At 45.8% G+C, this 13,546-nt stretch overlaps 2 protein-coding genes across 2 annotated transcripts in view; both read right to left on the bottom strand.

Moving 5' to 3' along the window:
* Positions 1-2,889: 2,889 nt before the first annotated feature.
* LOC136957351 (E3 ubiquitin-protein ligase TRIM35-like) lies at positions 2,890-5,527 on the bottom strand. Its single transcript, XM_067251234.1, has 6 exons — positions 5,016-5,527; positions 4,726-4,821; positions 4,396-4,626; positions 4,287-4,309; positions 4,083-4,201; positions 2,890-3,737 (listed from the first exon to the last, which is right to left on the bottom strand). Exons 1-6 carry the CDS (start codon positions 5,418-5,420, stop codon positions 3,196-3,198), a joined length of 1,416 nt encoding a protein of 471 aa, XP_067107335.1. The 5' UTR covers positions 5,421-5,527; the 3' UTR covers positions 2,890-3,195.
* Positions 5,528-9,034: 3,507 nt separating this feature from the next.
* LOC136957385 (contactin-associated protein-like 2) overlaps positions 9,035-13,546 on the bottom strand; it is a 78,824-nt gene continuing 74,312 nt past the window's right edge. The window contains 3 exon segments of the mRNA XM_067251273.1: positions 9,035-9,237; positions 9,393-9,464; positions 9,676-9,957. Coding sequence (XP_067107374.1) covers positions 9,035-9,237; positions 9,393-9,464; positions 9,676-9,957 — 557 coding nt within the window.

Here is a 13,546-nt window from a genome sequence, read left to right as displayed (position 1 = left end):
GTTAAATTTAATAAATTCGAGGGGGCGGGGCGGGACAGAACAAAAGTTCCTTCTGTTTGAAATCCTTTGCAACACAGATGACTAGCAGGCTAGTTCAGAGGTATCAGTTACCTTGGTTACTTAGCTAAGACTGGAATAAACCACAGTAATGGAACGGAACTCTCTTTTCCTTAATCTACATTAATGAAATACCTGTCTCTTTCTCAGAAAAAAACTACCCTTTCACTAGTAGCTGTGGCAACATGTCACCACAGAGGGGGAGCGCATTTCTGTGCACAAGATGTTGGGGGTTGGTTTGGTTGGTTAAAGGAGATAATGTTTGACAGGGCTAGATGGAGACGTGAGGTCTGGTGACTATTTGCTTGTCACCTTGGGGGAAGAGCTTTTACGACACCAGGACTGTAGATTCTGTTGTTTCAGCTGCTATTGTGTTGCAAACAGGGTTGATGTCGTAAACACACACGCGCGACACACATACACACATTACATTTACATTTAGTCATTTAGCAGACGCTCTTATCCAGAGCGACTTACAATAAGTACAGGGACATTCCCCCGAGGCAAGTAGGGTGAAGTGCCTTGCCCAAGAACACAACGTCATTTGACACAACCGGGAATCTAACCTGCGACCTTCTGATTACTAGCCCGATTCTCTAACCGCTCAGCCACCTGACTCCCCACACACACGCGCAAAACTCTGGGATCGATCACCAAGATAGCTGCTAGCACCTTGCTAGCAGGAATAAAACGATATTGGACTTTCTTTGAACCCAACGACTTTGTGCCCTTCTTTATAAAGACGTACTTAACAAAGAGAAAAGAGGACTTGAGTGACAGCCTGGTCTCTGCACAATCTCATCTCTATTCACAAAATACAGAGGTATGTGTTTGAGTGTATGTGTGTATGAGTATGTGTCTGTTTGTGTGTGTGTGTGTGTCGGCTAGATGAATTGCAGAAGGAGTGTAGTTATTTCACCACCGGACGGAATGACGACAGATGACCTGTCACCTGACATGAGTAAAAGTGGTGCTGGAGCTTTCACAAGGTTTCAAAAAGGAGGGACGCTCAGTCTTTGAATCAAGTACAAGTGGTTTATTTATATTGATACATGGTTAACAAATTAATGGGCATTCCGCATGATAGCCTGGTAAAGAGTTCCCAGAGCAATAGACAGGAGATTATTTTATACACAAGAAATCGCCCCCACCTAATCATGAGTAGACAGAAACACACTGTTATGGCAAGTATGGCTTATTGGATCAGACCTGTGTGTGTTCTCTCAGCACTTCTTATGAATGTCACCGTGTTTCTGTCTCCTAGTAAAGTCAGGGGTGGTGCTTACTAGGTGTCAGGGTGTGAGGAGGGGTAGGACCCAAATGCACGAGAGATGCGAGGCATGGTAGAAACAAGGGTTTTATTCTCAAAACTGGGAACAGATAGGGTACTCACACGGACAGGTATGGTAAGGACAAGACAAAGACTGGACACAAAACAGAAACCTAAATACACAGAACCAAACGACACACAGGTGGACACAATAACGCTAACGAGAACAGGTGGAGACAAGGACAGGGAAACACTAGGGCAGAACAAAAAACACAGCTGTGGCCGTGACAACTAGGTACTTGTTGCTCTCTTGTCAGTCATAAAACAGGAGTGCCTGTCATTTTCCATCTTGTGGTTACTGGGCTTCTCTAGTTCAATCTGGTTTCTGGGCCTAAGTTCAGTCTTGTTTACCTCAAGACCTTTCAGACAGTTTTTCGCTCTAACAGTCGTTCCCAGCTTCTGATCCAGGATCAGATCTCCAGCCTCCTCCCAGTGATTAATACTGGACTGCAATGAGAGGAGGCTGGCCCTACACCAGTGGATACCAGCCAGCCTCTCCCTCCTGCTCCAGTCATGGAGGAGTCTGGAGCAGGCGGACAGACATACATTCTCCTCTCACTTTTGTTCCCTTTAAGTTGAACCTCACAGGTTACCAGACCAACACTTCACAACACACCAGGCAGCCATTTTAGAAAACATACAAAAAGTGTCTAGTCCTTCTACCAGAGCCTAGTCCTCCTTCCCCCACTCCCCTCTCCCCCCCTCCACCGTGGTCCTCCAGTGGAGTCTGGGTGTAGAGGACAGTGGAGTCTGGGTGTAGAGGACAGTGGAGTCTGGGTGTAGAGGACAGTGAAGTCTGGGTGTAGAGGACAGTAGAGTCTGGGTGTAGAGGACAGTGGAGTCTGGGTGTAGAGGACAGCTGTTTTAGGACGGAGCCCCACTCCTGTCCCCACCCTCCCAGCTGATCACCAGCTGTTGATATGTGTCCGCATCTCTACATTTGATCATGTGTTTTTATACTGATGACTTCTAATGTTGGGATTTTTGTAAGTAGTAATTAAGTTATTTGAACATGTCCACCCTTCAGAGTTTGGAATGTGATGCTTGATAAACAGTGAAGAGTTGTGCTGTCTCTAAACTGGGTTGAAAGAGTCAACTGGTGGAACAATATGCTGTCCTCTTTCTCCCTCTAGTGGTAAAACAGTGACTTTTTAAAATCAAACTCAGGAGAAGGTGAGAGATAAACAACAGTGTCAACTATCACATCATTTCATAGATTATAATATGTTATGAGCTCACAAAGAAACTAAAGCTTAGTACAGTCAACATTCATGTTCAACAGTAAACAGTAAACGGTGAGTCAGGTGGCTGAGCGGTGAGGGAGTCGGGCTAGTAATCCGAAGGTTGCCAGTTCGATTCCCGGTCATGCCAACTGACGTTGTGTCCTTGGGCAAGGCACTTCACCCTACTTGCCTCGGGGGAATGTCCCTGTACTTACTGTTAGTCGCTCTGGATAAGAGCGTCTGCTAAATGACTAAATGTAAATGTAAACAAGTATCACAATTAAGTACGCTGACTAAGCATTTGATTTGGCAAATATTTGTAGAAAATTTGTTGTCATAGTGTACATGCACATTACAGCCTAAACAGGCGTTATATTTTTTTTTTTCAGCATGGCTAAATGACTTCTGATTCAGACACTGTCATACATGAAGAACACCATTCTTCCTTAAAATATAATCACTCCTGTTGATCTTTGTTCTTTGTACCTGGATGCTCATGTTAGAGGTTGTTTTCCTTCATGACAGGAAGGTTGTAAACACACCCAATGTGCTGTTCTACTGTTCCAGATAGAGGTGGTACCAGCTCTAATGACTGTGCTGCTCTACTGTTACAGAGGCCTTCACTGGTAAGATCCTCAGAGAGTGGAGAATGCAGCGATTACAAATGAATGGTAAAACTCTCTCAGTGAAGGTGTGTGTGAATGTGTGTAGGTGTGTGTTTCTATCAGGGTCAGAGAATGACAGCTTTCCTCTGTCCCAGTCCAGCTGCACTCTGATCCTCTGGGGTTTCTGTCTCACTGTGAGTACAGTGTCTAGACCTGATGAGGGTATTGTTATGTATTCACCCTGGTAGAAACAGATCCCCCAGACTCCACCCCATGAGTCTCCCTTCCTCTGGACAGACTCTGCTACCACACCCAGGTCCCAGACTGTACTGTCTCCAACCTCAACATCCCAGCTGTGTGTCCCTGAGTTAAAGCCCTCAGAGCCCAGGACACATGCACAGTAATCAAACCTCTCTGGGTTGTCAGGAAGCTGCTGTCTCTCCTGACTTCCTCTCACACTGGTCAGATCCTCAGACAGGATGAGGCGTGGGTAGGCAGTGTTGGGGTCCAGAGTCACAGGAGCTGAGGAGAGAGATCAGGTTTGTGTTGATGAAGTGTTTGATGTTTACACCCTCACCCACCAGGAGTTGACACCATGACAAACCCAGCAATGACTACTGTACATGTCATGTATGTGGATGTCATTGTTTTTCTAAATACATTGATCATGCTGTATTCAACATATTAGGCTGGTATTGGTGTGAGATGCAATACATAACAATGGTCATGTTCAGTAGCCTGTACTGTAGTGTCATGGATTGTTTATGGACAGGTATGATCATGATAAGACAGATCATGAACACTAAGACAGGATATTGTTAGTAGTACTATTTGAATATTGATATGATAACATGATCAAAAACTCACTATATGTGACAAAATCCTGCATCTTCTCCCAGACTCTGAAGGTCAGGTTGCCCAGGTGTTTGACCACGTCTATCAGCGCTCCTGAGACCAGCTGTGGATCCGGCAGAGTGAACTGGGCTCTGGAAGAACATTCTGGGGTCAGAGCTGCGGTGGGGTTGGGTTCACAACCACAGAGAAGAGAGAGACAGGAGGCAGGTCACTTACCTTTTCACTGTGTCCTTGTAGTTCTGTGGAGATACAGAAGATGAAGTTAGACACTCATAAACACACCCAGCCAGCCATTCCATATGAACTTAGAGAGATCAGTCCTGACCTGCAGGAATGAGATGTCCTCAGCTCTCAGCTCCTCCTCTATGGCTCTGATTGTGTGTGAAAGTGTTGATATCTCTCTGCTCAGCCCCTCAATCTTCTCCTTCATCATCTGACTCTTCTGCTTCTCCTCCTTCCTCAGTGCAGCTATCCTGGCCTCCTCTTCCTCTTGTAGAAACTGGTGAAGCTTCTTAAATTCCTCCTTAATCTGCCTCTCTGTGTGCTGGGTCTGGATCTGGAGACATGGGGGTTCATACAGAGGTTTAGCTGACCAGAGTTTTTATTTATTTATGTCAAAACTGTGTTGTATAATTTGATTAATAAACTATTTTACCTTAATGTGATGTGCTGTTTGATCACAGGTTTGTTTAACTTCATTAAAGATCTTCAGCTTCTCCTGTAAGGACTTCAGAGCAGGCTGGAGTTCCTCCTGGGATGATACAAAACATGTTTTCATCATCAAAAACCCCTTAGAAGTGAGAATCAAAGTTTTGACAGAATGATGGAATATGATTCTTCACTTACAATAAATATAGCATATACATATACTTTATATTATGTATCTGTAAGGTATATAGGTGTGTGAGTAAAATGTATCATATATCTTGTAGTTAGTTATCATACCTTGAGATCCTGCGCAGCTTCATCTATGGGTCTGAATCTGTGGTTGGTGTGTTTTTTAGATGTCTGACACACCAAACACACTGTCTGTTTATCATCCAGACAGTAGAGCTTGAGTTTCTCACTGTGCAGACTGCAGAGCACCTCAGACCCTGCTGAAGCTCTCTGACGTCTCTCCTGTAAGAAGGACTCACACAGGTTCTTCAGAGCCAGGTTGAGGGGAAGGGAATCCTTTGATGATTTTCTTCTGCAAACTGGACAATTCTTTTCTATATTCCCCTTCCAGTATTCCTGCAGACAGGCTTTACAGAAGCTGTGGCTACATGACAGCAGGACAGGATCTTTAAAGATGTCACAGCACACAGAACAGGAGAGATCCTCCTCTGGGAGAGACGAGCTGGACGCCATTTTCTCAACCAGTCACACCCTCCTGCTGTAGTCTGAAGTTTACTTTCAATTTGGTGTCAAAGTTTTTTAAAACTTACTTTGATTCAGTCAGCAGTGAGTTAAAGTCTCTGCAAATGACTGTATTTCCTCCTGTAGTTGTGTAAAGGCAGTATCTCTCTCTTCACAGTGTGTTTTTAGATTTTAATCCAGTTTTGTCTCAGAGCAGAAAGGTGAATCTCAGAGCCTGTTGGTGAGCAGAGAAACACTGAACTCTGCTTCCTGTATTCTGACAGGTGAGTCACGTAGTAGGCGGAGCTTCAGGAGACCAGGAAGTGAACTGTATCAGTGTGTACTGAATGAACAGCAAAATGATTAACAGGTCTCTCTTTAAAAACATACAAAAATAACTTTTCCCTGGTAGCACTGGCAACATGCAACCACACAGGGGCAGCATAATTCTCACAGAGGCAGAAATGATGATCTCTCCTTAAGGAGGGGTTTATATACCAACCTTGTGAATGTGTGTGTATTTGAGCGTGTATGGATGACGCATGGTTTGTCATATGATATTCATAAAATCATCAGGTCCTGTTGGCATGTGTGGATAGACAGACAGACAGGCACAAACACAAATACACACAGAGATATATTAATGCACACACATAAAAACACTGGAATACTCAAGTACCGAATCCAATGAATCTTTATTGAACTGAACAGAAAGGAGGACTTGAGTGACAGTCTGGTCTCTGAACAATCTCATCTATGTTCACAAAATACAGAGGTGTGTGTTTGAGTGTGTGTGTGTGTGTATGTGTGTATGAGTATGTGTTTGTGTGTGTCTGTGTGTGACTGTGTGTGTGTCAGCTAGATGAATGGCAAAAGGAGTGTGGTTATTGCACCACCAGACGGAATGACAACTGTTACAGATGTCCTTTCACCTGACATGAGTAAAAGTAGTTCCCAGCTTCTGATCCAGGATCAGATCTCCAGCTCCTCCCAGTGATTAATAATGGACTGCAATGAGAGGAGGCTGGCCCTACACCAGTGGATACCAGCCAGCTTCTCCCTCCTCTCCAGTCATGGAGGAGTCTGGAGTGGACAGACATACATTCTCCTCTCACTGTTGTTCCCTTTAAGTCGATCCTCATGGGCAGAGCCGGCCTTAGGGTTTTGGGAGCCCTAAACAAAAATAGTGTATGGGGCGCTTTTGATTTTTTTGTTTTTTGGGGGGGGGCGCACCAATTTCGGGGCCCTAAACAAATGATTAGTTTGTTTATTGGGTCGGGCTGGCCCTGCTCATAGGTCACCAGACCAACACTTCACAACACACCAGGCAGCCATTTTAGAAAACATACAAAAACAACTAAATGGTTTTCATGACATTGTGACCACTGGGCAGACTTTTGACATAGTAAACCATAAAAAAAACATAAAAAAGTAATTGTTTACAGTACATATAGTACATATTTAAAGTAATAAAGTATATAAAGACGACAGTTTGAAGAGCGTCCTGGGTGTTCGGTGGCACTAGTAGACAGACTCATCTGTACTCTGAGAGCTGTGCAGCTTTCACCACCTCAGTGATGCATTGAAGCACCTCCTTCCAATGACACACACACCACACACCTCCTTTCCACACATGATGTGTGTGTTTGCCATGAATCATCATGTACACTACCGTTCAAAAGTTTGGGGTCACTTAAAAATGTCCTTATTTTTCAAAGAAAATCACTGTTTTTTTCAATGAAGATAACGTTAAATTAATCAGAAAGACACTATACATTGTTAATGTGGTAAATGACTATTCTAGGTGGAAACGTCAGATTTTTTATGAAATATCTACATAGGTGTATAGAGGTCCATTTCCAGCAACTATTACTGTATGTGTTCGAATGGTACATTGTGTTTGCTAATTGCTTTAGAAGACTAATGGATGATTAGAAGGATTAGAATTAGAATGCCAAAGGTCTGCAATGTTGTAATTGCTGCAAATGGAGCATTATTTGACGAAAGCAAAGTTTGAAGAACAAAATTTATATTTCAAATAAAAATAATTATTTCTAATAATAATAATTAACCTTGTAAATGTCTTGACTATATTTTCTATTCATTTTGAAAGTTATTTGATAAATAAAAGTGTGAGTTTTCATGGAAAACACGAAATTGTCTGGGTAGTGTACGGTAGTGTATGTGTGTGTCTACGTTTGTGTGTGTGTTTCCAGTGAGTGTATGCATGTAGGTGAGCATATGAGTGTGTGAGTGTAGGCGAGTGTGTGAATATGTATGTGGATTGGGTGAGTGTGTGTGGTTGTGGTTCAGGTGAGTGTGCGCATGTGTGTGTGGTGTAGGCGTGTGTAAGCCTGTATTGGTGTATGTCTGTTAGTTTCTTCTTCATGGGCTCTAAGTCCGTAGAAAGGCTAAGTGACTCAATCCAGAAGGCACAGTGGATTAAGTCAATTAACACTCTAGAACTGCCTTCATCACTGATATCTCACCTTTGACCCCTACCTATATGACCTTTAGAATAACCACACCCCCAAGACCTCACACAAAGCGCCCAAAGTAGCATTTCAACATAAAACATTTGTAAAACGTCTACCTCTCGTTTACTCTCAGTAGATTGATGAACAGTCATCTTTATACAGTATAATCCATTCAATCCACCTGGGAAACCAAGCATGAGAACGTAAGACCAAAGTGTTTTTGGCAAAATGATGACCACTGTGGAGTTCTCTCGTTCTGAAAGGAGGAGCAAACTGCTGTGACGGGAGGATGACACAGAGAGACGGGCCGTCATGTTTTCCCATCATGCTTTTCGACATTCCATCCGTCCTCAGAAAGTAATTCCCGCGTGGGTACAATCTATCGTCACAGTAACATAAACCTCCGTTCATACATGTGATGCCCCGGTTAGTAATGTAACATAACAGAACATACTAGTCTGGTTGCTGTCTGCCCCCCAATAGAACATAAATTCAGACAAATATATAAGATATTTACAGTGGGGCTGCTGGCATCCAGACCTCATGGTTGATGCTGGAACAAAAACTGCATGACTCAGCTTAGAACAGAACAATGAGAAACACCATCTCACAGACCACCTGTCTGTACCAGAAACACCGTCTGACAGATCACCTGTCTGTACCAGAAACACCGTCTGACAGATCACCTGTCTGTACCAGAAACACCGTCTGACAGACCACCTGTCTGTACTCGTCCTCAGAAGAAAGAAAAATAACCAACAGGAAGGTCAATAACTCTGCTAGAACATGATCCAGTAGCTATTATTATTCTGTATATATATATATATATCTATATATACTGTATTCAAAGGACTCCTGAAAACTCCCAAACACAATACAAAGCAGGCCGAGCCAGTTCCTATGTACAGATATACAGTCTTTCTTTGCTGTGCTCCCTTGGCCATCCATCTTCTTCTAGTCCTCATAATCAAAAACTGATTTCTGTACATCCTCCCCCCATCCCCTCCTCCCACCCCAACCCAGCCCCATCTCACCGGGGGGTTGCTATTGGACAACCCCTCGTTCCGTCTCTCCTCTGATTGGTCATTAGATACAACCTCCCGTCGCCACCCTCCTCCAGATGAGCTACTTCTTCACTCTCATTGGGCGTTAAATGAACCACTCCTTCTTTGATTCGTCGATGGCCTCCGGATTGGGGTCGGAGCCGATGATGGCCGCGTCGGCCGATTCGCCGCCGCCTGACTCCGCCCCTTTTGCCTCATTGGTGTGATAGGTGCCCTTGTGGCGGAACATGTAGCGAATCAGGAACACGAGCGTGCACAGGATGGTGAAGATCACCACGGCGATGATCCCTGCATGGAGACAAGATAGACGGGATGACATCATTCTCTATCCATCACTCTGGATCATCTGGATTAGTCATTTCCCACTAACTTTGAGATTTCTTTTTTGGGGGGATTACAACGAGCGTCACGTGGAGCGTTTATATAACGTACGACCAACGCACCTCCGATAATAGCAGAGTTCCTGTTGACTCCACCTGGAATCACCCTCTCCTCATTGAAGGGGAACTCTGTACCTTGAAGGAAAGAGGGAGAGAGAGTGGAGAGAGAGGGGGAAAGAGGGAGGAGGAAAGTGTGTGTGTGTGTATGTGTGGAGCCCCAATCAATACAATTGGCCACAGCTCATCCCATCAATCAACATCATGGAAGAAAAGCAACATCCGGAACAATGAAACAACACGACAGCTGACAGCACGGTGTGTGTGTGTGTGTACAGCTCCGCCTCACCTGAGTCCAGGTTCCAGGGGTCTGTGGCAGCAGACATTGGTGGGATGGTGAGAGGAGACGCCCCACAGTTGGACTCCACTAGCTTGCCCTGGTACGAGACTGGCTGCTCCGCCACAGGGGCTCTGCCTGGCTGTCTGGCCGTCGGCACCGGCAGGGCTGGCACAGGGTTTCTGAGGGCAGCCTTCAGGGGCGCGACGCCGTTGAACTGGACCCGGGAGAGACACCCTACGAACCCTGGACTGTTGTAGCGCTCTATCAGCTCTGGATCTATGCGACCAGTCTCTGTAATGGGGGGGGGGAGGGGGGAGGGAGAGAGAGAGATAGCAAGAAAGAGGAGAGCGAGATGGAGAATGAGGAGAGAGAGAGGGAGAGAGAGGAGAAAGAGAGACAAAGTCAGGTAAGAACAGCAGAAGAAAAGCACATGTACCCGATATTGGTGTGTTACCGTATGAATAATTTAGTAGAGGGTGAAGCTCTCCCATCCTCTCTCTATCTCTGCTTCTACTTCCATCTCTTTCTCCCTCCCTCCCTCTTTCTTTTCTTTCTCCCTCTGTCTTCATCCTCTGTCTCCCTCACTTCTTCCCTCTTTCTTTCTCCTTCCTTCCTTCCTTCCTTCCTTCCTTCCTTCCTTCCTTCCTTCCTTCCCTCTCTCGCTCCCTCCCTCCCTCTCTTCCCCCTCTCTTTCTCTTTCTCTCTCTCCCTGTCCCTCCCTCCCTCTCTTCCCCCTCTCTTTCTCTCTCTCTCCCTGTCTCTCCATCCCTCCCTCTCTCTCCCTCTCTGCCCTGTCCCCTGTCTATCTCTCTCTCCCTCCCACATTCTCCCCTGTTGTTCATCTCATACACAGTCTTCAAAGACAGAGGGAGGTTCAAACACAACGGAAAACACACACACACAAACACACGCACACAAGCACACGCTTTGGTGCAGTGAAACTGCAGGCTTCACACTAAACCCAAAGCTAACACCAGAGACTAAGGAGCTCAGATGCACCGAAGTTTAATCTGAATAAACAAATGAAGAGCCTCAAAGAGGTTCCAGCCCCAGCAGAGAATATACCTCCTCCACCCTCTCAGACTGTATGTGTGCATGTGTGTGCGCGCGTCCGTATGTGTGTGGGTGTCTGTGTGTGCAAACGTGTGTAATGGTACGTGTTTGTGTACGTGCGAAGGTGTGTGTGTGTGCAGGTGTGTGCTTGTGTGTGTTGGGGCACAGTGAATCACCTTCCGTGTTCCCCTCCACTTTCCATGCAGTGATGTATGGTGACGTCAGCTTCACACTAGTGTCTGCCGTCCACATGGGAGAAATGTACTGACCCTCCTCTATACTGCGGACAATGTGTGTGTGTGTGCATCTGTGTGTGCGTGTCAGCAGCTATTGATTCAGCTTACAGGAACAGAGCTCAGAGATATCCAGCCTTCTCCTGGTATTTATCATCCAGCCAGACCTCCTAGAGACAGCAGGCCTGTGTGTGTGTGTGTGTGTGTCTGCTTGTGTTTGTCCGTGTGTGTGTGGGTGTGTATCGCACTAGTTTTGTTCCCTCCCTGCAGCGATCATGTTTGACAGATTCAGGCTATGATATCAGGGTGTGTGTGTGTGTATTTGAACAAAGAGAAAGACACAATGACTGCTCCAAATGCACACACACATACATGTGTGTGTGTGTGTGCATAAAAACAGCACTGGCAGATCCAGAAGTCTTTGGTCTCCATCTCCAATCCCACAATGCACTGCTGGAGGACAAAACTGTCCCTGGTCACAAGGTCACATTAGGAGGATGACATGTTTCTCGGGCATGCTCAGATGCTCAGGTTATGTGGGAGAGAGGGAAAGAGAGAGGACAAGAAATATGATTACGTGCATGAATATGAATATGATTCTGTCTCCAGACTGTATCAGTGAACATGTGCTGATGAATGCAGAACACAGACATGAATACCAATGATCTCATGGAGGAACACAGTACTAATGGAGAAGACTAAGTTAGAACGCCCAATCTCCATTCTGTTCTTAGAGAGATCCTTATGCACTACCTTATATCCGCATGTATAATCCTTGAGAATGATTCTTAAATACTATAATATATATATATATATATATATATATATATATATATATATATAAGGACATCTACTGTACTGTATATGTCTTGTTATATAAATGGCTGGTTGTCGGTGGAGGTTAATGTGTAATGTGTAGGAGCTGGGAAAAGAGGAAATGGACAGAAATATGAGGACGGCAGGAAAGAGGATGGAGGGAGGATGGAGGGAGGAGGAGGGTGACAGACTGAAGGCAGGTTCAGCAGTGGGTGGGGTCAGGCTCAAAATAGAGGAGGCGTAGGAGATGTGGGGGGGGGAAGAGATGGGGAAGAAAGGATGACCAGGAGGGAAAGAGGAGGAGGGGATGGAGTGAGAAAAAAGGGGGTGACGAGAGAAGCACTTAAAGAAAGGGAGGGGGGGGGGGGGATAAGGGAGGGTGTGGGGAGGGGGGGAGATCAAAAGGGGTTACCATGGTAACAAACAGAAGCGTATGCAGGAGGGGTGTGGGACACACACACTCAAACACACACACACACAAGGTCTGTCTGACAGTAACACCAGTTAGGGTGACAGACACAATTACAGATATGAACAGAGAGCGAGAGATAGAGAGAGAGAGAGAGAGAGAGAGAGAGAGAGAGAGAGAGAGAGAGAGAGGTAGAGAGAAAGATGGAAGGGAAGGCTGGAGGGAGGGAATGCAAATATAGAGTGGGTTAGGAACTGAGGGCAATACAAAATCAGGAAAGAGAAGCGTGGAGATAGAGGGATGAGGAAGAGAGGAAAGAGAGAGGGAGGGAAGAGAGAGGATGGAGAACCACCAGGACAGACTAAACAACAGCACCTGTCCTTGCAGTGCCCTCTCACAGCTGCCTACCTGCCTCTCCCACACACACACACACACACACACACACACACACACACGTACCACATACCACACATACCCCTATTTATATGGGGTAAGATAAATAAACCACGGCTCACTGCCCAATCAGAATCAGTCTCCATGAGACACACGCCAACCACAAATGCACACACAGCGCACAAAAATCACGCACACACACAGCACGCAACAACCACACACACACAGCACACAACAACCACACACAAATAGCACACGATAACCCCAAACACAAAGCACACAATAACCCCCTCACACAGCATATCTCTGCAGCCTGTTACCTGTCCAGTCGCTGAGTCCTTGTCTTCTCTCTCTCTCTCTCTCTCTCTCTCTCTCTCTCTCTCTCTCTCTCTCTCTCTCTCTCTCTCTCTCTGTCTGTCTCTGTCTCTCTGTCTCTCTCTCTCTCTCTCTCTGTCTGTTTCTCCTTTACACGCCCTCTCTACCTGCAATCACCGCTGCATCTGTTAGACCCCTCGTAGCTGTGATCTCTGTGTGTCTCTGTTTCTCTCTCTCTCTCCTGTGGTTGTCTATCTTCTCTGCAGTCTCAGTGCAGTCCCACCCCCTCTCCTCCGGGCCGGGGGGGAAACCTGGAGGTGGAGCGCCACCCTCCTGGATCCGGACTCTGTCCAGCCAGGCAGTACCACAGCCACACTCAGCAAACACACCATGACATCATCTGAGAACACACACTGGCGCGTGCTTGCAGACACACATACACACGTGCATGCATACACACACACACACACACACACTCAAATGCACACTTGTAGACACACACACACAGCCATAGGCACCAAGATATGAGCCCATCTTTCAGCATTATGGGACATTTCCTCTATAAGGAACAGCAGATGAAGGAGTTTGATGAGCAGGGTCTAACTTCAGCAGAAACGGAGATTCTGGGACCTCAACTCAGTGGTGGAGCATCTGACTATTG

This window comes from Osmerus mordax, chromosome 15 (assembly GCF_038355195.1).
Source record: "Osmerus mordax isolate fOsmMor3 chromosome 15, fOsmMor3.pri, whole genome shotgun sequence".
Lineage (NCBI taxonomy): Eukaryota > Metazoa > Chordata > Actinopteri > Osmeriformes > Osmeridae > Osmerus > Osmerus mordax.
The sequence above is the reverse complement of the archived record's forward strand: the minus strand, read 5'-3'. Positions and strand labels throughout refer to the sequence as shown.

Bases quoted from the DNA above. Each gene is read 5' to 3' on its own strand.
- LOC136957351 (XM_067251234.1), bottom strand. From the start codon at position 5,420: ATGGCGTCCAGCTCGTCTCTCCCAGAGGAGGATCTCTCCTGTTCTGTG. The intron at 4,627-4,725 runs GTAAAATAGTTT...CCATGTCTCCAG, and splicing joins AAACAGCACATCACATTAAG to ATCCAGACCCAGCACACAGA. The intron at 4,310-4,395 runs GTCAGGACTGAT...GTATCTCCACAG, and splicing joins AGGACATCTCATTCCTGCAG to AACTACAAGGACACAGTGAA.